The sequence below is a fragment of the Trichosurus vulpecula genome, chromosome 1, assembly GCF_011100635.1.
Source record: "Trichosurus vulpecula isolate mTriVul1 chromosome 1, mTriVul1.pri, whole genome shotgun sequence".
Lineage (NCBI taxonomy): Eukaryota > Metazoa > Chordata > Mammalia > Diprotodontia > Phalangeridae > Trichosurus > Trichosurus vulpecula.
Window position 1 is genome coordinate 229,748,691 of NC_050573.1, and position 24,580 is coordinate 229,773,270.

A 24,580-nucleotide genomic window follows, 5' to 3' on the forward strand; every position below is an offset into this window, starting at 1 on the left:
TACCTTCATGTTTACATATTTCTGGATCAGTTCTCAAATTAAAATCACCAATAATTAAGTGGTGATACAATTAGAAACCTTGATTCAAAATAAGACAAGGTAATATTTTTACTTTTCTTTCATAGTCAGATATAATTTTATTATTTATTTTTATGTTGTTATGTCCAGTTTTTACTGCTGCTCTTCAGCTGCATCCAAATCTTTGGATACTAGAGTGGTTTACCTTCCTTCTCCAGTCCATTTTACAGATAAGGAAACTGAGGCAAACAGGGTGAAGTGAGTTGCCCAGAGTCACACAGCTAGTAAGCGCCTCAGGCCAGATTTGAACTCAGGTAGATTCCTCTTTCTGACTCCAGGGCCTAGCACTCTATCTAGTGTCTGCTACCTAGCTGCTCTCTAGTTACTTATATTTAAGTACATTTCTTTCTTCAAAGAACTATTATCACATGAATATAGTTTATAGCTTCTGTGGAACCTTGGTTTACATAACAATCTTATCACTACATTATGTAACTTTTCTCCCATTATATAATTGCAATACAAATATTATCACCACTATTCCCCTTCCCATCAGTACAAAAAGCTGCATCTTTCTAAGGCTCCTAACATTTTCTATGAGACCAGTGTAAATACAAATAAAACTGTCCAACGGGAAACATCTAAACTATAAAAGAAATTTGAATTCCTACAATCTGACACTAACTTTTATATCACATAAGAATTTTTCATAAAAGCTACTACTTAAATCCTACTAGTCATTATAAAATAAAGCAATAAAATTGTATTAGATACCTTGTTCATAGCAGATATGGGCAACCATCCATTCTGCCTTTGGGCTAAGTCCAGTACTGGAAGCACAGCTGCTGCTTTATGTCCCTCTGGGTAATTCTTTACAATTGCTTCTATCCTCTGTATAAAAAAAAAAAGCACCTGTCATATCCAAATGAGTCAATGTTTTCTATATTAAACATCATGTAATTTATTCATACCTTGTAGTTTTCTGGTGTGAAATCAAATGGAGTATCTGGGTTATTTTCAGGAGTATCTCTGTGCTATATAAAAAGAAAAAAATAATTTAAAGCAAATTGCTTAAAATGTAATTTTCCCAAGAGTATTTCATGGTTTTTAAAGTCCTTGTAGAAGCAACAATATTTTAAAAATCAGCTTTTACACACCAACTGATGGTATGTTCTTCAATACCCCTTCCATTCACCAATGCATCTTTCAAATGCTCCATACCCTAGTTAATGAATTGCCATGGACCAAAAAAAAAAAAATCCCCTAACTTGTCAGGCTTCTACTTATGAGCCTTTTAAAACTTAGCTAGGATAGTCTTTGGACAATAAGGCCCATACTCAAAGCAAGCCAGCCTTCCTAACATTGCAGAATTTACCAGACCTTGTGTTCCACTGGCATAACCCCTGAGAACCTAGGGTTATCTCCTCATTAAAGTATCTAAATAGGACTTTCATAGAGATCATTATTATCCTTAAATTGGACATTTCTTTAAATCCACACAACACTCCAGTAGGTACTTACCTCCTTCTTACTTTACAAAGTTCTTATTCCCCTACTAGACTAAGCTCCATGAAGGCAAGAATTGTGTCTTACTCTATAATAATTTTCCCCAGCACATAGCACATCAAGCATATCTCTATACTCTAAACAACTCTATATTCAACAAATGATTGTTGAATTAATGTTTTTGAACACAATGTAATTTACTATATTTGAATATGATAGCTAATCTTCTGGTGTTAGTGTATTTCCATTAGTTGGTACAGCAATGATAATGGCAAATTGTGCATTTGATTAGGATGAAAGGGATTCCTTATGAAGAATGACTGAAAAATTAGGGCTCAATTCTAGAAATATGGAGATGAGTATGATTTTATCAGTCTATAAAATTGTAATTGATATAGGTAGGTTAAACATGGATTTCTTCCTCCTCCCCCTCAAATTCTGGAAACATACGAACATTCCCTTGAAATTTTGAGACTTCATCTTAGGATAAATAAAAGAAACCATCTTATAGAGACTAGTAATGAAATAGAGTCTTCAAAATATTTAAATATTATAAAGCATATCTAGTATTAACATGAAATTATCCTGAATATAATTTAATTTCTTAATGAAGCAACAAGCATTTTCATAGCACTTTACTATGTGTGGAAAACTGCTAAGCCTTCAGAACATGAATACAAAACAACATTAAAAAAACAAACAAACCAGTCCTTGCCCTAATCAGAAAGTACATCAGAATCTGATGGTGTGCTTTGGGATTACTACAATAAGCATCAATAATCACTGTATCCTTGATATGTAAAAATGTCCCTTGAGACATCAATTAGTACTTGCTACATTAATTTGCAGTAATGATGAATAAATTTATGAAAGTATGCAAAGAAGTGATAAAAGGCTTAAATATAAATAGGTGCAGAATTCTTTTAGATTAATTCATATATAGTAGAGGTTTGTAATCAATGATTAAGGAAACCTAGGGATTTTTTGGAATAGATTCTTAACTTTTTAAAAGTAGATGCCATGGAAAGCTATCATGTGCTCCCACAAAAAAAAAAAAATCCCTTTTCCCTCTTTTGTGCTACAATTACAAACAGAACACTGGGCTTGACCAGTGAATCATAAAATGTTAAGAGCCAGATGGTATCTCAGACATGTCTAGTCTTCAGTCATCCTGATCTTGCCTCTGGACCCAGATGGCTTCGGAGGAGAAAGTGAAGGAGAAGGTGACTATGCATAGCCTTCCCTCACACAAATCTAATACACTTGCGAGGCATGGTATCATCTTCCTGATGTCATGGTCCTCTTTGAGAACGAAGGACAAACAACATGTGGAATTTAAATGCCAATACTGACTTTTCTCAATCTATTTCATCTTTTTTTCAATTCTTTGACTAAAGCAGTTAAGTAACCACATACTCAAAACTTGTCTGGAAATTGCTATAATGAGAATCCTTATCATTTAAATATGCTAGCATATAATGACAGTATTTAAAAATGAATTTTAAAATGCAATGCTTAAACATTTGGGTATTTAATTAGGTATTAAATTCTAGGATCATACTCTTTCTAATCTGGGCCTGGGAAAAGTGTTTACATTTGTTAACAATTTATACACTTTTTTTTTGGCAAGGCAATCAGGGTTAAGTGACTTGCCCAGGGTCACACAGATGCACAGCTAGTGTGTGTCAAGTATCTGAGGCTGGATTTGAACTCAGGTTCTCCTGACTCCAGGGCCAGTGCTCTTTCCACTAGCTGCCCCTACAATTTATAAACTCTTTAGGGGAAGTGAAAGTATATCTTTTCTCCCTATATACTAACCACAAACAGAAATTAGTTTAATTAGTTTAACACTAACTGGTTTTATTCTTTCTCTCCAAAAAGAACATAGTGAATCCACTTCAATAAGGTCCAAGAAATTGCTTATCAACAGGAAACCATTCTCACATTGAGATTAGCATTTAAACAGAACTACCATCCTATATATGTATTTGGTGAATATAATGACCTAATAATTCCCTCAAGATATCAACTTTCAAAGATTTCAAACTTTCAAGGAAGGAAGCACTTATTAAGTACCTAATATGTGCCAGGCATTATGATAAACACTTCACAAATATTAGCTCATCTGTAATATTAATCAGCCAGTTTTTATTTTCATGGAAATAACTTGGGGGGGCAATACATGGAAATTTGTTGAAGTAAAGCTCTGAAATACTTTTCATCTATTAACAGTCCAAAGATCATAAAAATGCACTGATTTTAACAACCTCTAGATTAAACATAATAAATTGTATATATAAATAAATAAGACACTTACAGATCCTTAAATAAAGGCCCTTGCTCGGGGAAAGAATTATTTTCTTTTTGAATACTAAAATTTATCAATATAATATTCATAATAAATAGGAATATCTTGGGGAGGGGTACCAATTACGATGTAAAGACAAAAGACGTCTTTGTTATAAAACATGTCTATCCCTGGGAACCAAATCCAACAAATCACATGACCACTGGACTAGAGACATTCTTATGCTAATAAAAACTAAAGCCAGGAGTCTTAGAAAATAGTCCAACTAGGACCGTTCTAGTGAGCAGTGGTCCTTTAGGCAGTATCTTACTGGCAGTAAGGAGGATAAATGGTCAGTGTAAACCAACGTACTGTGTCTAAAAACCTTGGGAGTAATTAATGAACGCTGTTGGTTTCACCCAATATTTTCAGATGTTTGCCTTTCCATTTCTAAGAAATAATCTAGAAAATGACTTACCACAAATAAGGCTCCTCCAGCTCCACTTTGCACAGCTGTTTTGTGTAAGCATCTCATTTGTCTCCCCTACAAATAAAATTAGGTTTAGTAAATTACATGCCTTGGGCACAATTTTACTTTTCCCAGACCCAGATTAGAAAGAGTATAATCATAGAATTTTCGAGCTGATTGCTGAATTCAAACCTTAGCAATGATATAGTCTAATTCCTCATTTATCAAACATTTGTCTTTTTCCACTACAATTTGTCATGTGGAGTGTCAATGTACCATTGATGTAACTTCCCTTTATGATCATCTTGAATGCCAATTTCTCCCAATTAAATAATGAAGCTTGGATCACTGTAAACATGTCTTCATTTCATAATAAAATAGATATTATTTTGCAAGTGTCAACTATACTACCCTTCAAATCAATTAAGTAACTCAGGTTTAGAAACAGTACCTATGAATTAGTTACTGCACTAACTGATGTTTGACAAGAAGATTTGTTTTGGAAGATATCAGATTGATTATCTTTTACTTCATTCCCCTAGGGCACAAGCAGCAAAGCTATTGTTATTCCTACAGCTGGTGAGAAGTAAAAGCCTCCTAGCAACAAAGATTCTTAATTGCAATAATCTGCAAAGACTAACTAGAAAACTACAGCTTCACAGATACAGCCACAAAAAGATTGTATTGTGTCAATTCAAATTCAGTGAGCATCAGTCGGGTTTCAACCTAACCGAGAAGGATTGTGCAACTAAGGAGGATAAACAGGATGCAGAGAGGAGGTAAGGATTAACAATTACCGAGAAAAAAGGATTTTCCCCAGGTCCATAAGCTTTCGGCAAGGAGAAAATAGAAAGTCGTAGGGTTGGTGGTTAGATAGAACTGGTTTTATTTAAATACAGGATAACTGAAAAGATGAAGGGATACAGTGGAAGACAAGAAGATAGATTGTATCTCTTTAGTATTAACTTGTCTTCAATAGTCTTTGCATTACACACATACCAACGTATCTGTGTTTTCTCTTCCCACCAAATTTGTCATTAACAGAATCTGGAGTCAAACAGAATGACAGTGTAGGGTATGGAGGTGAAAGTACAATAAATACCTAAAAATTATTTCAACACTACTAAAAACTCAGTCTTTTAAATCTCATTGTAAATGTAACTACCACCTGCAATAGGACTACTTACTCTTTATATACAATAATCAATTTGTTTAACAAACATTTAGTTAAATCCTATCAATACAGGGAGGCAAGCTAGGTGTCACAGTAGTAGATAGAGTGCCAGGCTTCAAGTCAGGAAGACTCATTTTATTGAGTCCAAATTTGGCCTCAGACACTTACTAGCTGTGTGACGCTGGGCAACACACTTCACCCTGTTTGCCTCAGTTTCCTCATTTGTAAAACGAGCTAGAAAAAGAAATGGCAAACCACTCAAGTATCTCTGCCAAGAAAACCCCAAATGGGTCATGAAGAGTTAGTCACAACTGAAATGAAAGAACAACAACAGATCAATGCAGGGTCCTATGCTAGGCCCTGGAGGGAAGACACAGCTTTGAACAGAAAGGTGAAAACCTTACACAAGTAGTGGACTCCCTAAAAAGCAGAATGGAGAAAAAAGAACTCGAGGACTCCATAAGGCAAGGCCTCCCTTTGACAAGCTTAGCTGTGTGACCCTGGTTAAAGTTACAACTAAGAAAAAAATTCAAACAATTGCAAGCATTTAGAAGAAAAAAATTTTCCTTGCTCAAAAAGCTATAGTGGTTCCTTTCCATTTATCTGATCTTTATACACTCTACAATCCACCCAAACCTGTTTTCCCGACACAATTTCTCATACCCTACCACCTGGCCTTTGTTGCATGTATGTGTGCATACATGTATGTATGCATGTTATGTACATAATATGTATGTGTCTCCCAGGTCTGGAATGCTCTTCTTTGTCTTTTGGAATCCTGGGCTCTCTTAAAGGCTCAGCTCAAGGGTCACCTCTTAACATGAGAAGCTTTTTCAGATCATCCCAGGTGTTAGTGTGGGCTTTTAAAAATGTTACTTTATATTTACTTCTTGTGTAAACACATAGTTCCCCCCACCCCCACCCCAAGAGACCATTTTATTTTTGGCCATGCATCCTCTGCTACCTAAACACAATGCCTTCCTTATTGTAGCCACTTAGTAAATGTAAAAGTAAATGCAAAAGGTTTTTTAAACTTGGGACTGTTATTTAAGATCCATTCTGACACAAGTTTTTCATATTTACAGAAAGAACAGACCATTGAAATCTTCCTGCAGTTGCACATTCTTGTGTAGGATGTTTTACAACCACAAGGATCTTAAATTCTTCAGGCTAAGGCATAATCTATTGGATAATTGCTACTTCCTTATGAAGTTTACTCATGTTACCACTGACATAGAAAGAGATTCTAGGTGTTGGTGTATCATCAGATCTCCCCCATTAGACTGTGAGCTCTTCCAGGGTAGGGACTGTCTTTTTCTGTATCACCAGCACTTAGCACAGTGCTTGGCATGTAGTAGGTGCCTAATATTTATTGACTGAGATCACAGATCCAGTGAAGTAGTAAAGTATACTTCCTGCTTTTCAGATAGCTGAGGTTGCTAGATGAGAGATTTCTAGATAGTGAATTATTATCATACCTATATTAACATACACAACATATTCTCCGACATCCTAGAATCCGAAGTTCTCTTCCTTACTATGCAGCTGAGTTCCAAAGCCCCTGCCGTACACAGCCCCATGATTTTCTCCATTACCCTTTAACATGAAGCTCCTGGATTAACTTCCTCTCTCCCCTGAGAACAAGAGAAGCTAACATAGTCTACTTGGAATAATTAGTAACTAGTGTCAAGAGAAAGGGATAAAGACAGATGTGCCCTATCTGCTGAGAGGAAGCTCTGTATACTTTTCATCATGGTTTTCATCATGATCATGCAAAGAGCACTAGCTCTGGATTAAGAGGACTTAGGTTTTTTCTAATCCCCACTCTGAAGCTTACTGTGTAACCACAGACAAGTCACTGAAACTAGGCCTCAGTTTTCTCAACTGTAGAATGAGAAGGCTGGCCTAGATCTGTTAACTCCCCCATTAGACTGTGAGCTCTTCCAGGGTAGGGACTGTCTTTTTCTGTATCACCAGCACTTAGCACAGTGCTTGGCATGCAGTAGGTGCCTAATATTTATTGACTGAGATCACAGATCCAGTGAAGTAGTAAAGTATACTTCCTGCTTTTCAGATAGCTGAGGTTGCTAGATGAGAGATTTCTAGATAGTGAATGCCAGACCAAGGTCATTCCTGACTCCAAGATAGGAAAACATTCTGCCTCCCAAATCTGATATTCTGATTGCTTCAATGTTCCTGAAGAAAAACATAAAACTAAAAAAAAAACTATTACGAGAGAAATTAAAAGTTGCAAGGGATAAAAAGACAGGTTAGATAGACAAGAATAGGTTGGCCTTTCCTAAACTACGCTGTTCCTGACAGGGCAGAGTACCTGTCTACTGTTTTATATCATCCCTGATGCTGCTCTTCCGTTAATGCACACAATCAAGAATGTATACTAAATAGAATCCATCATTTCCAGTACATGGCTGGCTCTGGAGTTATATGGTTTGCTCACTGGTACTACATCTGATCAGTTTGACACATCTGAATATATTTCAGTTTACCAAGACTGACATCAGCTTTCTTTAAAAATTTTATTGGGGGGGGCAGAGCCAAGATGGCGGCTGGAAAGCAGGGACTAGCATGAGCTCTCTGCCAAGTCCCTCCAAAAACCTATTAAAAAAAATGGCTCTAAACCAATTCTAGAACTGCAGAACCCACAAAATAGCAGAGGGAAGCAGGGCTCCAGCCCAGGACAGCCTGGATGGTCTCTGGGTAAGGTCTATCCCTCACAGAGTTGGGAGCAGAGTGGAGCAGAGCCCAGCGTGAGCGGACCAACCAGACCAGGAGGCAGGCGGAGCGTGCCCTAGCGCCCTGAATCAGTGACCTGCAGCAGTTACCAGACTTCTCAACCCACAAACACCAAAGACAACAGAGAAGGTTAGTGGGAAAAGCTGCTGGGGACAGGGTGATAGAGTTTCTGGTTCAGCCACCGCCCTGGGGGGGGGGGGGGTAGGAGGGGGGTGGCAATGGAGGTGGGGCAGCTACAGAACTACAGCTGCAGTTGCTTCCAGCCCCAGGCCCACCTGGTGGGAGGAATTAAGTGGCAGATCAGAGCAGGAGCGTAAAGCCTGCTGAAGATCTAAGTCCAGTCTGGGTTGGGGGTTCTTGGGGAAGGAGGAGTGCTGGTGTGGCAGAGCTGGCTGTAATAGCTCTGAAATCAACAGTGCATCCCCCCAAGCTTGGAACATAGTACTCTTTACTCTACAAGAGCTCATACCCCCATGAAAAACTCAAGGGTCAAGTAAATTGGCTGGGAACATGGCCAGGCAGCGAAAACGCACCCAGATGCAGTCTCAGACTTTGGAATCTTTCTTTGGCGACAAAGAAGACCAAAACATACAGCCAGAAGAAGTCAACAAAGTCAAAGAGCCTACAACAAAAGCCTCCAAGAAAAACATGAACTGGTCTCAAGCCATGGAAGAGCTCAAAAAGGATTTGGAAAAGCAAGGAAGAGAAGTAGAGGAAAAATTGGGAAGAGAAATGAGCAGGAAGCGAGAAAACCATGAAAAACAAGTCAATGACTTGCTAAAGGAGACCCCAAAAAATACTGAAAAATATACTGAAGAAAATAACACCATAAAAAATAGACTAACTCAAATGGCAAAAGAGCTCCAAAAAGCCAATGAGGAGAAGAATGCCTTGAAAGGCAGAATTAGCCAAATAAACAAGGAGGTCTAAAACACCAATGAAGAAAATACTACCTTAAAAATTAGATTGGAGCAAGTGGAAGCTAGTGACTTTATAAGAAATCAGGATATTATAAAACAGAACCAAAGGAATGAAAAAATGGAAGACAATGTGAAATATCTCATTGGAAGAACCACTGACCTGGAAAATAGATCCAGGAGAGATAATTTAAAAATTATTGGACTACCTGAAAGCCATGATCAAAAAAAGAGCCTAGATATCATCTTTCAAGAAATTATCAAGGAGAACTGCCCTGATATTCTAGAGCCACAGGGCAAAACATTCCTACATGGAAAGATGATGTGTATGATTCATGAGACCTCAGTATTAGGGTAGCTGAAGGGAATATGCATATATATATATATATATGTGTGTGTGTGTATGTATATATATGTGTATGTGTGTATGTATATATATATATATATACATATATATATGGAGAGAGAGGGGGGGGGCACAGGGTGAATTGAAGATGAAGGGATGATATCTAAAAGAAATAAAACCAAATTAAGGGATGAGAGAGACAGAAAGGGAGAAGATAGAATGGGGTAAATTATCTCGCATAAAAGTGGCAAGAAAAAGCAGTTCTGTTGGGAGGGAAGAGGGGGCAGGTGAGGGGGAATGAGTGAATCTTGCTCTCATCAGATTTGACCTGAGGAGGGAATACCATACACACTCAATTGGGTATCTTACCCCATAGGAAAGAAGATAAAAAAGGGGGGATGATAGAAGGGAGGGCAGATGGGGGAGGAGGTAATCAAAAACAAACACTTTCAAAAAGGGACAGGGTCAAGGGAGAAAATTGGATACGGGGGATAGGTTAGGAAGGAACAAAATATAGTTAGTCTTTCACAAGAGTATTGTGGAAGGGTTATATATAATGATACGCATGTGGCCTATGTTGAAATTGCTTGACTTCTTAGGGAGGGTGGGTGGGAAGGGAAGAGGGGAGAGATTTGGAACTCAAAAGTTTTAAAAACAGATATTCAAAAACAAAAAAAAAAGTTTTTGCATGCAACTAGAAAATAAGATACACAGGCAATGGGGTGTAGAAATTTATCTTGCCCTACAAGAAAGTAAGGGAAAAGGAGATGGGAGGGGAGTGGGGTGACAGAAGGGAGGGCTGACTGGGGAACAGGGCAACCAGAATATACACCGTCTTGGAGTGGGGGGGGGATAGAAATGGGGAGAAAATTCGTAATTCACACTCTTGTGAAAATCAATGTTGAAAACTAAATATATTAAATAAATTAAATTAAAAGAAAAAAAAAAGAATGAGGTAGGACTATACTTTCTTGACCAAATGACAAGGGTTTTCTGAGTGAAAGAAGCAAATAGGAGATGATCTATACATGTTTTCTACAATGTTTTAGATATGGCCCTCATCAATACATGAACAATATATTTCAAAGCTTGTCATCCAAGCATTAGCCATAGAGACAACACCCAAAAGGTAAGTCAGGAACTGACTGGAGAATTTTTCAATTGGCAAATCTGAAATTAAAGCAACTATGGTTGAAGACATGGATACTCCTTCAGCCACATCAGATATGTGACATTTTGAAATGCTGGAACTATAGATGTACCACAGATGTATGCTCTATTTGAAAAAAAAAAAACCAAAAACCTCTTTGTGACAAATGCATGACAAAAAAATTTGCAAAATGCAATTCCTAAATAAGTCATTACAACAAAAGGTGTTTGATAATAAATATTTTCTTCCTACTATCTGTACAAAATCATCTTAATTACAAATAATTACAAGATAATATAATTTTACTTAGAAATAAAATTTCTCATACTACCTCTAAAAAAAAAATGTATTCACTGGGCAGCAAGGTAGTACACTGGATAGAGCACCAGATCTAGAGTCAGCTGACCTGAGTTTCAATGTGGCTTCAGGCACTTACTAGCTGTGTGACCTGGGCAAGTCACTGTTTACCTCAGTTCCTTTATCTGTAAAATAAACTGGAGAAAGAAATGGCAAAACCACATTAGTACTTGATGAAGAAAATTCCAAATGGGGTCTGGAAGAGTCAGACTCAACTGAAACTACCAAACAACTGAAATTAACTTTTTAGCAATTTTGCAAATTAGCAAACCTAATTCCACTGTTGGAGCCAAAGGGAAATTTTATCAATGATGAACAACAATGCTTCAAATTATCTGATTCTGACAATACAATGAAGTTCCAGCCCATATACTTATGAAAAGCTACTGTGTAATAACTGAGACTCTCAATTTCATGCATTGTCTGCTCTACTTCGTACATCGAAAAGGACATTTTTGGGTTTTTGGTGTTTACATTCAGAATTAAAAAAAGTTTAACATCTTTTAAAAAGCTTTTGCCTGACTGTAAAAAAAAAATATTACACGATTATGACTTGATATGCTATTATAAAGTACACTGATACAAAAACTAACAAAATCAGTACCTTTTAATTCGCAAAACTGTTATTAAGTGGGTACACAACTGCCTTATAATTTTATATTTGGCATCTAAAGCAGTTCACCTATATCACCACGTTTATTCTCAAAACCACTTTAGATTAGCAAGGAACAAATCATTTTAACCATCATTGAACTAAAGGAAAAAGAGAGATCCTAGGCATTTGAATTAGCATGGTTTGATGGATAATCTCATTTCTATCTCACATGGGTAAAAGAATGGTTCTAATACCAATTAGAGGTAGGTAGTAGGACTTTGGTAGAAAAAAAGGCCTAGTCAACCTGGGCTGACTCCAAGTATATAAAGTTTTTTCCACTAGACTATGAAATGTTTACAACTCACTCAGTAAGTTCCAAATGAGAGAAATATAAATGTTTACAGAAAATCCAAATAATTTTCCTAGTAAGAACATATCCTGATATAAAGCAGAAGTAATAATGTAGGTTCCAATTCCAGCTTACTCACTTTAATAACCAGACTGCCTCAAAAGGAACTAAGAAAATTTTAGGGTTCTCTACAGTATAGTTTGTAGCAGTATGTTCTTTAGAGAGTATATTATTTCTTCTCAGGACTGATATTCCCTCGCAGAAAGACTAAGCTCCAGAAATGGACAAAATCAAAGACTTTAAAGTAAACCATTCTGAGTTAATATTTTCTACTCCCTTGCTTAGAAAATCTATCTACACATTGCCTTCATTCCTCTCACTAACTCCATACTTATGATTATAGACTTAGACCTGGATGAGACCTTTAAAATCAGCTAGTCGAATCTTTCTACAAATGAGAAAATGAGACCTGAAAAGATTAAGTGACTTGCATAAAGTCACACAGGTATCAAATGGCTAAGCTGAGATTTGAATTCCAATCCTGACTCCAAATCCATCATTGTTTCCACTATGCTATGGCACACTACTGACTATTGAACTTGCAGTCTACTAAATCCCCTAGATATTTTTTTTTTAAATGAAAAGCTTGCTATCCTCCCCCTGCTTCTTTTGGAAACCTAATTTTTTAAATAACCAAAATGGTAGTATAACATTAAATTTCATCTTATCTTCAGCTCAATATCCTATCTAGAAAGACATGATCTTGTCAATCATTCAATCTGCACTTTACCCATCCTAGCTTTGTGTCATTTGAAAATCTGATAAATATGCCATAAAAAGCCTATCCCCAGACCTGATAAAAATGTTCCAATAGCACAGAACCAAAAATAAATCCCTGGGGCACTCTCTTAAAGACCGCCTTCTAAGTTGACCATTAATGACTATTAACCATTAATGACTACTTTGGGCTTTGACCACTACGCAGAGGCACAAGAGTAAAAACTAGAAAATAGCTGCTTAGGTATTATTTTTAACTTCTTGATCTACACTTTTCCATTCATTTCTTAGTAATCCTCACCATTCCTCCAAGTGTCACAACATTTATATTTTATATAGGCAACTCTTGGTTTTCAATTTTTTTAATTAAGATTTTTTATTTTTAGTTTACAACGCTAAGTTCTGCATATTTTTGAGTTCCAGATTTTCTTCCCCTCCCTCCCCTCTCCCCTCCCCCCCAAAATGGCATGGAAAGTGATATATCTTCTACATATACCTTCACATTATACCTATTTACACAATAATTCCATTATGACCAATGGAATGCATCATGAGAAAGAAGAAACAAAATCAAAAAGAAAGAGGAAAAAAAAAAGAGGGCAAATAGTTTGCCTCAATCTGCATTCAGACTCCATAGTTCTTTCTCTGGAAGTAGATAGCTCTTTCCATCATGAGTCCTTTGGAGTTGTCTTTGAACCTTGTATTGTTGAGAAGAGTCAAGACTATCGAAGTTAGTCATCACAGAATCAATATATCTGTGGTTGTGTACATTTTTAATGGCAGTGATAGCTGTATTTTCATTACAATTTATTTTTTAAAATCCTACCATAAAAGACCTGTGATTTCATCCAAGTATGTACTCCTTCCACCAATACAAGATGTAATCTTTTTGTGGTTTTATACAGGGTTCCATAAATTATTGATGTTAAAAAATTATTAATCACCTCGTTGCCAATCTTTTTTGTGATGAATATTTTTAAATTTTTTTAGGCTGGTTTTTTGTGAGGATCATATTAGAAGCCTTTTCATTTTAGTGAGATCTGCCAAAACTTGCAAAGCCATTTTAGAACCCAGAACCACAGTAGAATTTTACTGGAAAAGCTTTTTAAACTTTTAATAATTACCATGGACTAAAAAATTAATGGTAAAACTCAAAAGAAAAATTTTATAACTCGTCAGGGGTATAAAATGAAAAATATTTACATAAAACCACTATATATTCCAGTCCTGAGCCCTAATAACCAGGATATCAAAACTATAAAAATCCACCCATCACCACCTGAAAGAGATTTTACAAGGAAAACCAACAGGTCAAATTCTGAAACCTCAAAATATTATGAGCAACAACAACAAAAAACCAACAAACAACAATTTAAATATCGTGGTGCCACAATTAGAATCACACAAGACCTTGCAGCGGCTACACTAAAAGACCACAGGTCTTGGAACACTATATATCCAAGAACAAAAGAACTGGGGTTGCGGGCAAAAGCATCATTCCCAGAAAAGTTAAGCATAATCCCGAATGGAAAAAAAAAAATTTAATGAATTGTCGGACTTTCAGGATCTCATTAAAAAAAAAACCAACCCTGAACTTAACAGAAGATGTGACATATGTAAGATACATATCAAAAACTAATTACAAGGGACTCAGTAAGGACAGGCTGTTTACCTTTTACACAAGGGATTATAAAACATATATCTAAGATTCTTATTAGTAACTGGGTAGTTCATAAAAAAGACTGGGGTAGACCTGAGTATGACAGGATTTTTAATTAGCAACAGGTAAAAAGAGTAATAATTTTATACAAATGATGCCCGAGAGGAAGAACTGACACAGAGGAATTAGATGGGGGAGGAAGACTGGTAGTTCTGGAATCCTACTTTCATTGGGAATGGGTTCAAGAGGGTAGAAGGGTATAAAAGTCTTCTAAATTCAGAGAGAAATAAAAGGATAAGGGATAGGGAGGGGCAAGAGGATAAGGTAGGAATTTCTAGAGGGGAGGAGGAGGGACTAAGATGGGGGGTGTGGTAACAGAAGGGTGTTTAATTAATGGGAATGGGAAGATAAGGGAGGGATCCTGGGGGAGTGGGGTAGGTTAACAGGAGGGCAAGGTATGGGCTAGAAGTAAAGTAGAGGAGTCAGGAGGGCAAGGAAATAAAAGATACATGCAAACATAAAATACAGGTCAAAGTAGGGATAGTAGTCATGATCTCAGGCAAAGCTAAAGCTAGAATGGATTTAATCATAAGAGAAAAATAGGGAAACTGAACTATATGGCAGCCATATTAATTGATATTGTTTTAGACTACTTAAAATAGCTAGACAGTATAAGGATGGAGTATTGCTGTGGTGTAGGAAGTGATGAGCTGGTAGACTTAGAAAAATATGGAAAGACTCAGACTTATGAAGGAATAGGTAATCCACCCTCAGAGTAACAAAGGACAAATTAGTATGTTCTCACATACGTGTGTGTGTGTGTGTGTGTGTGTGTATCCACACTCAATTGTACCTTCTTGGGGAGGAAGGGGCAAGGAAGAACAAAGTAAAAAGTGCACAGAAGAGAACAAAAAAAACTTACAAGGAAAGAAAAGAACAGCTCTGAACACAACACATAGTATTTATTATATAGGCTTTCTTGAAATGGAAATTTATTGCTGTATATTTTGAATCCTCTCAAGTTCTGCTGGGTACATGTTTTAATATTTAATTTAATATTTAAGTTCATAATATATTTATTTTTCTTATTGTATATTTAAGCTTAAAATAATTTAATTAAAAAAACTAAACAAAACAAATGACATTTCATGTCCAAGTCTTTGTTCTGGTTGTCCCTAAACTGAAATGGATTCCCTTCTCCCTTCTGCCTGTTGGAATCCCTGGCTTTCCTTCAAGCCTCAGTTTTTGAAACGTCACCTGGTCCCCCCTTAACTGCTGAGGAACCCCCTCCCAAAGCTACCTAATATTCATTTTTGTATAGGTTCTGTATAAATTTATGTGTACACATTTTCTCTTCCCATTCGAATGTAAGTTTCTTGAGGAATTTTTTCACTTTTATCTCTTTATCCCTGGCACTTAAGAGTAGTACTTTAAACCTAGTAAGCATATAATAAAGACTTACTGAAAGATAGATCTTTGAACCAATTGTAACTTACTTTCTTTATTTATATATTTTATCTACAAAGTCAAGGAACTCCTCTTTTAGGTAATGAATGACCCCCATAAATAATCCCACCCTTTATTCATAGAAGGTCAGAAATAAGGGTACAAAATGGAACTTATCGCTGCACTGTATCCTCAATAAAACTATTATCACATTGCACTTTACAGGCTAAATACTCCATTTGCTTCTTTAGGATACACTGCACCCAAATCTTTGCCTCAAATATGTACAGCATATGGCTTTTCAGAATCACATTCAAAATGCTAATACAATACTACAATAAATGGCATTGGATCAGTGATCCAACAGTAATCTATCTGGGACTGTTATCAAGGGATGCTTGGGGCACTTCCTCAAAACCTAAAAGGTTAAAAAATATGCCATGAATATCACTATCGTTATCCATAAATTTATCTCAATGTTCTCTACATAAAGTAGCATTTCCTTTTATTTGGTCTATGATAATCACCTTCAAGCATCATGAGTTATCTTCTAAACTGTTTTTACTTAGTCCATACTTTTTAATGATTTCATACTTTGATCTCCATCAATTTTTGTTTTCCCATAATTTGAGCCCTAATCTCTTTATTTCTTATTTAATTTTATTTATTTTATTTCTCCTTTTCTAGCTTCATAATATTTTAAGGTGCAGTAAGAACTGTGTGTAATATTTTAGGCACAGTACACTTCACTTTACTGAGAAAACAGAAATCATTCACTGTAACCTCTCCTATTCTACATCTCAAAACCCTTTGACATCATCCCCCATTCTCTCTTCCTCTACTCCAGTTTCTAACAGAGGTTGCTGTTCCTTTTGCCAAAGTCAACTCTTATTTAAATCCTAGACCCTATCCCCATTCTATCTATTCCTCACATCATCCCTACATGGGTCATAGGATCATAGACCTAGAGCTAGAAGGGACCTCAGAAGTCATGAGACCAATCCCCTGAATTTTACAGATGAGGAAACTAAGATTCAGAGAGGTTAAGTGATTTGCCTGTGGTCACACAGCTAACAATTGTCAGAAGCAGGGTTTGAATCAAAGTCTTCCTTACTCCAGGTCCATTGCTCTATTCACACCACGCTGCCTCTTGAGTTTTTGTGTTGGACCTCCCTCTATTCAGTCAAACATGTAGAAAATGCTATGGCCTCCATTCCCTTTACTCTCACTCTTATCTCAACCTTGCAGTTGGACATCTGACCTCATCAACTCAGCTGAAACTGCTCTCTTCAGAGTCAGGAATGATTCTTTCCTTAACTGTCCTAATAGCATTTCTCAGTCTTTATTCTTCTTGCTTGTATTCAGCATCTGACATTACTAACTACCTCCTGCCCCTTGAAATTGTGTAACATTCTGGATCTCTTCTCTTCCCTGGTGCTTCTTCTCAGCCTCCTTTGCTGGATCATCACCCACAGCCCACCACCTAACTGGTTAGATCCTCTTCTCCATATCCATCGTTTCAGAGTGATCTCATCAGCTCCCATGGACTCAATTATCTTTATGTAGATTCCTCCCTGAGGTATTTATTCAGTCCTACTCTCCCTTCAGAGCTCTAATCCCACATTAGCAATTGTCTAGTAGATATTTATAACTGCATAAGCAGCTAAAACTCAGTATGTCCAAAACAGAATTCATTATCTTTCCCTCAAAACCCACCCTTTTCTGTAATTTCTCTATTTCTGTCAATCACACCACCATCTTTCTAATCAAGTCAATAAACATTTACTGAGCACCTATCATGTGCACTGGGATATGAAGAAAGGCAATACAGTCACTGGTTTCAAGGAGCTCAGTTTTAATAAGGCATACAACAAACAATAATGTACGAGCAACATATACACTGGACAAAATGGAAATAATCACAGAGAGAAGCATTAAACACTAGCATTAAGGGGGATCAGAAAAAGCTTTCTGTAGAAAATGAAGTCAGAGAAGCCAGTAGATGAAGTGGGGAGAGAAAGAATTCCAGACTTGGGGGACAACTAGTGAAAATGTCCTAAGTCACTGTAGTCAATGACTATAGAAATCTGTTTGATAAACCCAAAGACTCTAGCTCCTGGGATAAGAACTCACTGTTTAACAAAACCTGCTGGGAAAACTGGAAAGTAACATGGCAGAAACTAGGCACAGACCAACATCTTACACTGTATACCAAGATAAAGTCAAAATGGGTACATGATTTAGATATAAAGGTTGATACTATAAACAAATGAGGCAAGCAAAGAGTAGTTTATCTGTCAGATTTATGGAGAATGGAAGAATTTATGACCTAATAAGAGACAGAGAACATCAAGAAATGCAAAATGGATAGTTTTGATTACAGTAAATTTAAAAGTTTTTGCACAAAGCCAAAGCAACCAAGATTAGAAGGGAAGCAGAAAGCTGGGAAACAATTTTTACAACCAGTGTCTCTGATATAGGCCTTATTTCTAAAATATATAGAGAACTGAGTCAAATTTATAAGACTACAAGTCACTTCCCAATTGATAAATGGTCAAAGGATATGAACAGGCAGTTTTCAGATGAAATTAAAGCTATCTATAGCCATATGAAAAAATGCTCTAAATCACTATTGAGTAGAGAAATGCAAATGAAAATAACTACTCTGAGGTACCACATCACACCTATTAGATTGGTTAACATGACAAAATAGGAAAATGATAAATGTTGGAGAAGATGTGGGAAAACTGAACACTAACGCATTGTTGGTGGAGATGTGAACTGATCTAACCATTCTGGAGAGCAATTTGGAACTATGCCCAAAGGACTATACAACTGTGCATACCCATATCATACCTAGCAATACCACTCCTAGCACTGTATCCCAAAGAGACCATAAAAATGGGAAAAGGATACACATGTACAAAAATATTTATAGCGGCTCTTTTTTGTGGTGGTCCAGAATTAGAAATTAAAGAGATGCCCATCAATTGCGGAGTGGCTGAACAAGTTGTGGTATATGAATGTAATGGAATACTAGTGTCCTATAAGAAATGATGAGCAGATAAACTTCAGAAAAAACTGGATTTATATGAACTGATGCTGAGTGAAGTTAGCTGAACCAGGAGAACATTGTACTTAGTAACAGCAACATTATGCAATGACTAACTGATAGACTTAGCTCTTCTCAGCAACACCAAGCATCTAAGACAACTCCGAAAGACTCATGATGTAAAATGCTACCCCCATCCAGAAAAAGAACTATGGAGTCTGAATACACAAACATACTATTTGTTCTCTTTTTTTGTTTGTTTCTTCTCTCTCGTGGTTCCTCCCCTTGGTTCTAATTCTTCTTTATAACATGACTAATGTTAAAATATGTTTAATATGAATGTATATGTATAGCCTGTATTAGATTACATGCCATCTTGGGGTGGGGGGAGGAGAAGGAGGGAGGGAAAATTTGGAACTAAAAATCTCATGGAAGTGAATGTTGAAAACTAAAAATAAACTTTTTTTTAAAAGAAAATGTCCTAAGTCAGGAGACAGAATGCTATTGAGGAAAAGCAAGGAAGGTGGAAAGATAGGAAGGGCTCTGAAGGTCAAACATGATTTTATATTTGATCCTGAAGGTGACAGGGAACCATTGGAATTTATGGAATAGGCAGTGATCTGGTCAGATCTTTGTTTTAGGATGATCAATTTGACAGCTGAGTGGAATAGAGACTGGAATGAGAAGAGATATGAGGTAGGGAGACTAACCAGTAGGTTATTTCAATAGTCCAGGTGTGACATGAGAACAACCTGGACCAGAATGGTGGCAGTGTCAGAGGAGAGAAGGCAGCATATGTGAGAGAGATTACAGAAGTAGAAACAATAAGACTTGGATATGAAGGATGACAGTACTAAGAAGTCAGAGATGACACCTATTGAATCTGATGTCTGTCTATAAGACATTCAGTTAGAACCAACAGGCAATTGGAGATGTGAGAATGAAGGTAAGGAGAGAAATTAGGATTAGCTAGGTAGATCTGAGACTTAATGGCATAGAAAGGCTAACTGAATCCATAAGAATTGATTAGATCACCAAGAAAAGTAGTATAGAGAGAGTCCTGGGACAGAGGCTTGGCCACCCATGGTTAGGATGCATGACTTGGAATAAGAATACACTGCAGAGAAGCTGGTTATATAGGACAACAGTAGAGAACAGTGTCACATAAACCCATAGAGGAGGGAATATAAAGAGGGTAAATTGAGAAAAGGCTATCTAGAGTTGGCAATTAAGAATTCCTGGTAACTTTGGACAGAAAGGTTTCAGTCCAATGATGAGGTCAGAAGTCTGAATACCAAGAGGAGAGTCAGAGGAAAATAAGAGTCTGAAAATAACTGGCCTTCTCAAAGAGGTTAGCCATGCAAGGGAAGAAAACTATAGGATTTGACTTCATCACCTCTTGCTTAGACTACTGCAAGTCTCCTAACTGATTTTCCTGCCTCTAGCCCTCCCTTCTCTAATAATAATAAAAATAATATGCTAATATATTCTTTAAGGTTTGCAAAGCACATGATACATATTTTCTCATTTGATTCTCAAAATAATGCTGAGGTAGGTGCTATTATCCATTTTACAGATGAGGAAACTGAAGCTAAAAGGGGTTAAATGACTTGCCCAGAGTACCTTTCAGACTTCAAGTCTGACACTCCACCCCATCATGCTACCTCGCCAATTCATTTTCCACTCACCTCTCTGTAGTATTCCTAAAGCATAAATCTGACCAAGCTATTCCCTGCTCAAAATCTGCTACAAGTTAATAAAATATAAACTCCTCTGTTATGAATTTAAATCCTTTCACCACCTGACTCCAGGCTGGCTTTTCAGGCTTATTACAGAGTACTTCCCTTCTCACACTCTAATTTCCAGTCAAATAGCTCTCATTGTTCCTCATATATGCCATTTCTTTCCTGTCTACAGGCCTCTGAGCAGAGCAATGCACTACCTATTTATGCTTTTTTTTTTAATTGATAGCTTCTTTCAAAGCTTAACTCAAGAGCAAACCTCTACATGAAACCTTTCCCAGCTGTTAGGGCACCCTCTCCTTGAAATTATTTTGTATACATTTTGTATTTGCTTAGATGTGTATATTTGTGTACCTTTCCCCAAGTATAATGTAAGCTCCTTGTTTTGTGTCTTTCATCCCTAATGTGGGACACAGTGCTTGACAACAGTACTTATTAAATGTTAATATTATGGTTTTATTTCCAATACCCTCCTGATAATTACTGAACACATAAATACCTAAGGTAAGGAAAGAAAATAGTCCAACACAACAGCTTTTTCTTTTATAACTACAGGGTATAGTGGAAAGAACTATGGACTGACCATATCTCCTGTATCTAACCACCTTAAAGAGATCCTAAGCGTTTGAGCTGGAAGGGACCCTATACATCATTCAATCACAACTCTTCATTTTATAGCTACAAACTAAATCAAAATAAACCCATCAGCGGTCAAAGATTAAGTAACAGCAAATTGAGAATTTAAAACCAGGTTCTGATTCTAAATACAGGCATTTTCAGATCCCTTTTATAAAAGGAGAGATGTTACTACATGAACCCATGGGGCTACTGTTAACATTGAAAACTGAAGAGCTTTAGAACCATAAAGTCCATGTTGTCCTCTCTTGCTCTAACAATTATTCATAATTACTCCACATCTATAAAACAGAAGCCTGAAATTCTTCTAACTACTGTCTGTTATCCTTCAATATCTCCTTTTGCCTCATCCCTCCTAAACCTAAGTTTCAAACTCACTGTGACCTTCTGTTCTTCTACACCCTCCCACCCCAACCATCCATCATCCCTGTTCTGATTTCCCTTCTCTCCTCCCTCCTAGTCTTGACTGATGGTTGTCCAACTCAGCTATTAGCTATTCTATGAATCCCTTGCCCTCTCATCCTAACTCCTGCTATGCCCACTTCTATCCCTTTCTCATCCTCACTACCACACACTTCTCCACTCTCCTTATCCATTGGCCTCTACTCTGCCACCTATATAAACATACACAGATCTCCAACACTTGATCCTGCTAGTTCATCAAATTACTGTGCTATATTGCTTCTCCCTTTCCCAGCTGAACTTCTAGAAAGGATTGTCTGGACTCTGACTTCACACACGTTCTCTCTAAGCACTCTTCTTTTCACCTATACTTCAGAATCTTTGGCTTCCTTTAAGGTTCAGTGTAGATGCCATCTCCTACCTACACAAAGCCTTGACTGATCCCCCTCCACTTTTTAAAATACACTCTTCTTGTATTTATCTGCCTGTAAATGGTATCCCTTTCAGAACATAAGCTCTTTTAGGGCAGGGCATTTCAGTTTTTCTATTTGTATTCCTGGCACCTAGTACAGTGCTTTCCTTGTAGATAGTGGGTGCTTCAAAAATGTTTTGTCAAATTGAATAAAATGGTAAATATAGATACATGAAAAGCTGAAATTAGTATGGTTGGCATCTTCAGGGAACTGATGACGATTTATGGTTCCCTTGCCTAGGCTGCAAATTTTAGCTCAAAGTCCAACATCTATGAGCATAATTCTTATTTTCCCCTAGACTCATTACTCTGCCCTCCTCTTTACTTAAGCTCATGTGCTACTTTTCTGCCCACTCACACAGCTGTATGAGATAATTCTGTTGTGCTCCCATAAGCTATGCATCATTTCTCTAACTGGAAGAGCTTAATATCATCTACAAATATGGAGATTTCATATTTCCACCTCCACCCTGCAAGATCATTTATAAAATGTCAAAGCTGCTCCCAAAACTGATCCCCAGAGATCCTAACATTTCTTCACTCACATGTTTCTTTATCCTAGTCTTTGTCTTCTGTTTTTTAAGCCAGTTTGCAGTTCATAACAAATATCCACCCACTCCAATTCCATAACTCAATTTTGTTTTGTTTAGGAACCACTGGAATTACATAAACGGGTTCTCTTTTGCCCACATACTGACTCCCTCAAATAACTATAACAGATTAGTGATTTAAAAGTTTACAAAATATATACTGTCCTTCAACCCTGCAAGTTAACACTTTTCCTCTAACTCATTATTATTAGAGAATTAAGTGTTTGAAGGAACCATAGGTTCGATCTGATAAATTAACAGTATGTTAAGTTACATAGAACATTAGAGGTCATCTAGTACAAACTGAATCATGAATTCTTTCTACATCATTCCTAACAAAAGCAAGGAGTATGAACACTTCCAGTGACAAGGAACTCAGTATATTTCAAGAAACTGCCTATTTCAGTTTCAGAAAGCTCCGATTATTATTCTTTACACTCAAGTTAAATCCATCTTCCTGTAACTTCTAACCACTGACTGAATCCTTCTTTTAGAACCGTATTAGTCTAGCATGTCTATCTTCCAGATGACAATCCTTCAAAAACAACACAAATGATCCAAGGCACAAGAGACTGTCCCCTTACCCACGACAAACCCAGTTCTATGGCTCAGTTATAGGTACGTAGAGTTAATACTGGCCTAAGAACGATATTTAACAATGGAACCCGTGTTCTCCTGATTCTTTGGCATTTGCAAACGGCCAGGTGACAAGGGAGGATTCCACTATCTCCAAGGATATAGTAAATCAAAAAATTCCCCACCAGACACCACCTCTAGTTCTCGTCATATTTGTGACCTATGGTTCTCGCCAATCCTTCTGCAAGACAGAGTGAACCCCCAGTCAGTCGCGCAAGTATTTTACAGAAATAGGACACAAGGTCACCCATGCTCTGCAGTACGAGAAGATGCACGCCTAGGACGCCCCCTATGGGGACGGAGGACTGGAAGGGCGCGGGCCGCACGCCCCTGAGCCTCCACCGGGGAGGGATGGTCTCTCGGGGAGACGTTTGGTTGTCAACGTTAGATGCAGCCCGGAAATATAGGACTAGAGAGGCAGCTCCTGCCTCCTAGTCCTCCCTGACCACACGGAAGGAAGCCAGTTCCTTGGGGCGCCTCCACGACTGCCCCGAGCTAAAGGCCGCCCGCCTGCGGCCGGCGCTCCCCCCGCGCCCACGGCGGCGGCCACCCCCGGGAGCAAAGCAAGGCCGCGGCGTCCTTGCTGGGCTCGCAGGCCCGCCCAGCGCGAGGGAAGTTCCAGCGCCCAAACTGAAGAGAGGGTAGAGGTCGGGCGGCGGCTGTGCAAGAATCCACCCCGAGCCTCCTTACCCAGTGGGCGACGAGACCGGCGGCCCCCGCCCGGAGTGACGAGGAGAGGAACATGGCGGCTCAGATTCTCCGGCTTCCCCGAGCTGAATCCGAAGTCCGCGAGCACGAGCCCGGAACGCACAGCGTGCGCGCTCCCGACACCTATCCCCGACCACCGAACGGAGGGGCTCGGGCGCGTCGCCGCCGTAGGCGCTCCCGACGCCGCGAGAGGACGAGCGCCCCGGGTGGGGTCTGTGGCGGGCGGGCTGTGCACTGCGGGGAGGGGTCGAGAGAGGTGGGCTCAAGGTCACTGAAGGTCAGAGGCACCGAGTGAAAATGGGCTCCAAGGGCAGTGCAGGTCCCTTTCTCTCTGCGGTCCCGCCGACGGACCCAGTGGAGAGCTCTCTGTGGAGCCCTGAGTCTAGGAGCAGAGGACCGTGGGTCTAATTTCCTGAAATCTGATAAGTTAAATGAAAGCTCCACTTGGTGCATCTCAAAATACGTATAAATCTTAATTTGAAAAAAGGTTTCATTATGGCTTGAAGGACTGACACATAAAAACTCAATCGAATCTAA

The 24,580-nt window shown here is 38.0% G+C and overlaps 1 protein-coding gene across 1 annotated transcript in view; it reads right to left on the minus strand.

Annotated features, from left to right (window-relative positions):
* The window catches only part of NDUFV2 (NADH:ubiquinone oxidoreductase core subunit V2), a 44,123-nt gene extending 19,893 nt beyond the window's left edge, over positions 1-24,230 (minus strand). The window contains exons 1-4 of the mRNA XM_036754065.1: positions 24,026-24,230; positions 4,290-4,355; positions 990-1,052; positions 793-909 (exon numbers count right to left, since the gene is read on the minus strand). Of these exons, the coding sequence (XP_036609960.1) occupies positions 793-909; positions 990-1,052; positions 4,290-4,355; positions 24,026-24,079 (300 nt within the window). The 5' untranslated portion in view covers positions 24,080-24,230. The remainder of the gene's footprint in view (positions 1-792; positions 910-989; positions 1,053-4,289; positions 4,356-24,025) is intronic.
* Between the last annotated feature and the right edge of the window lie 350 nt (positions 24,231-24,580).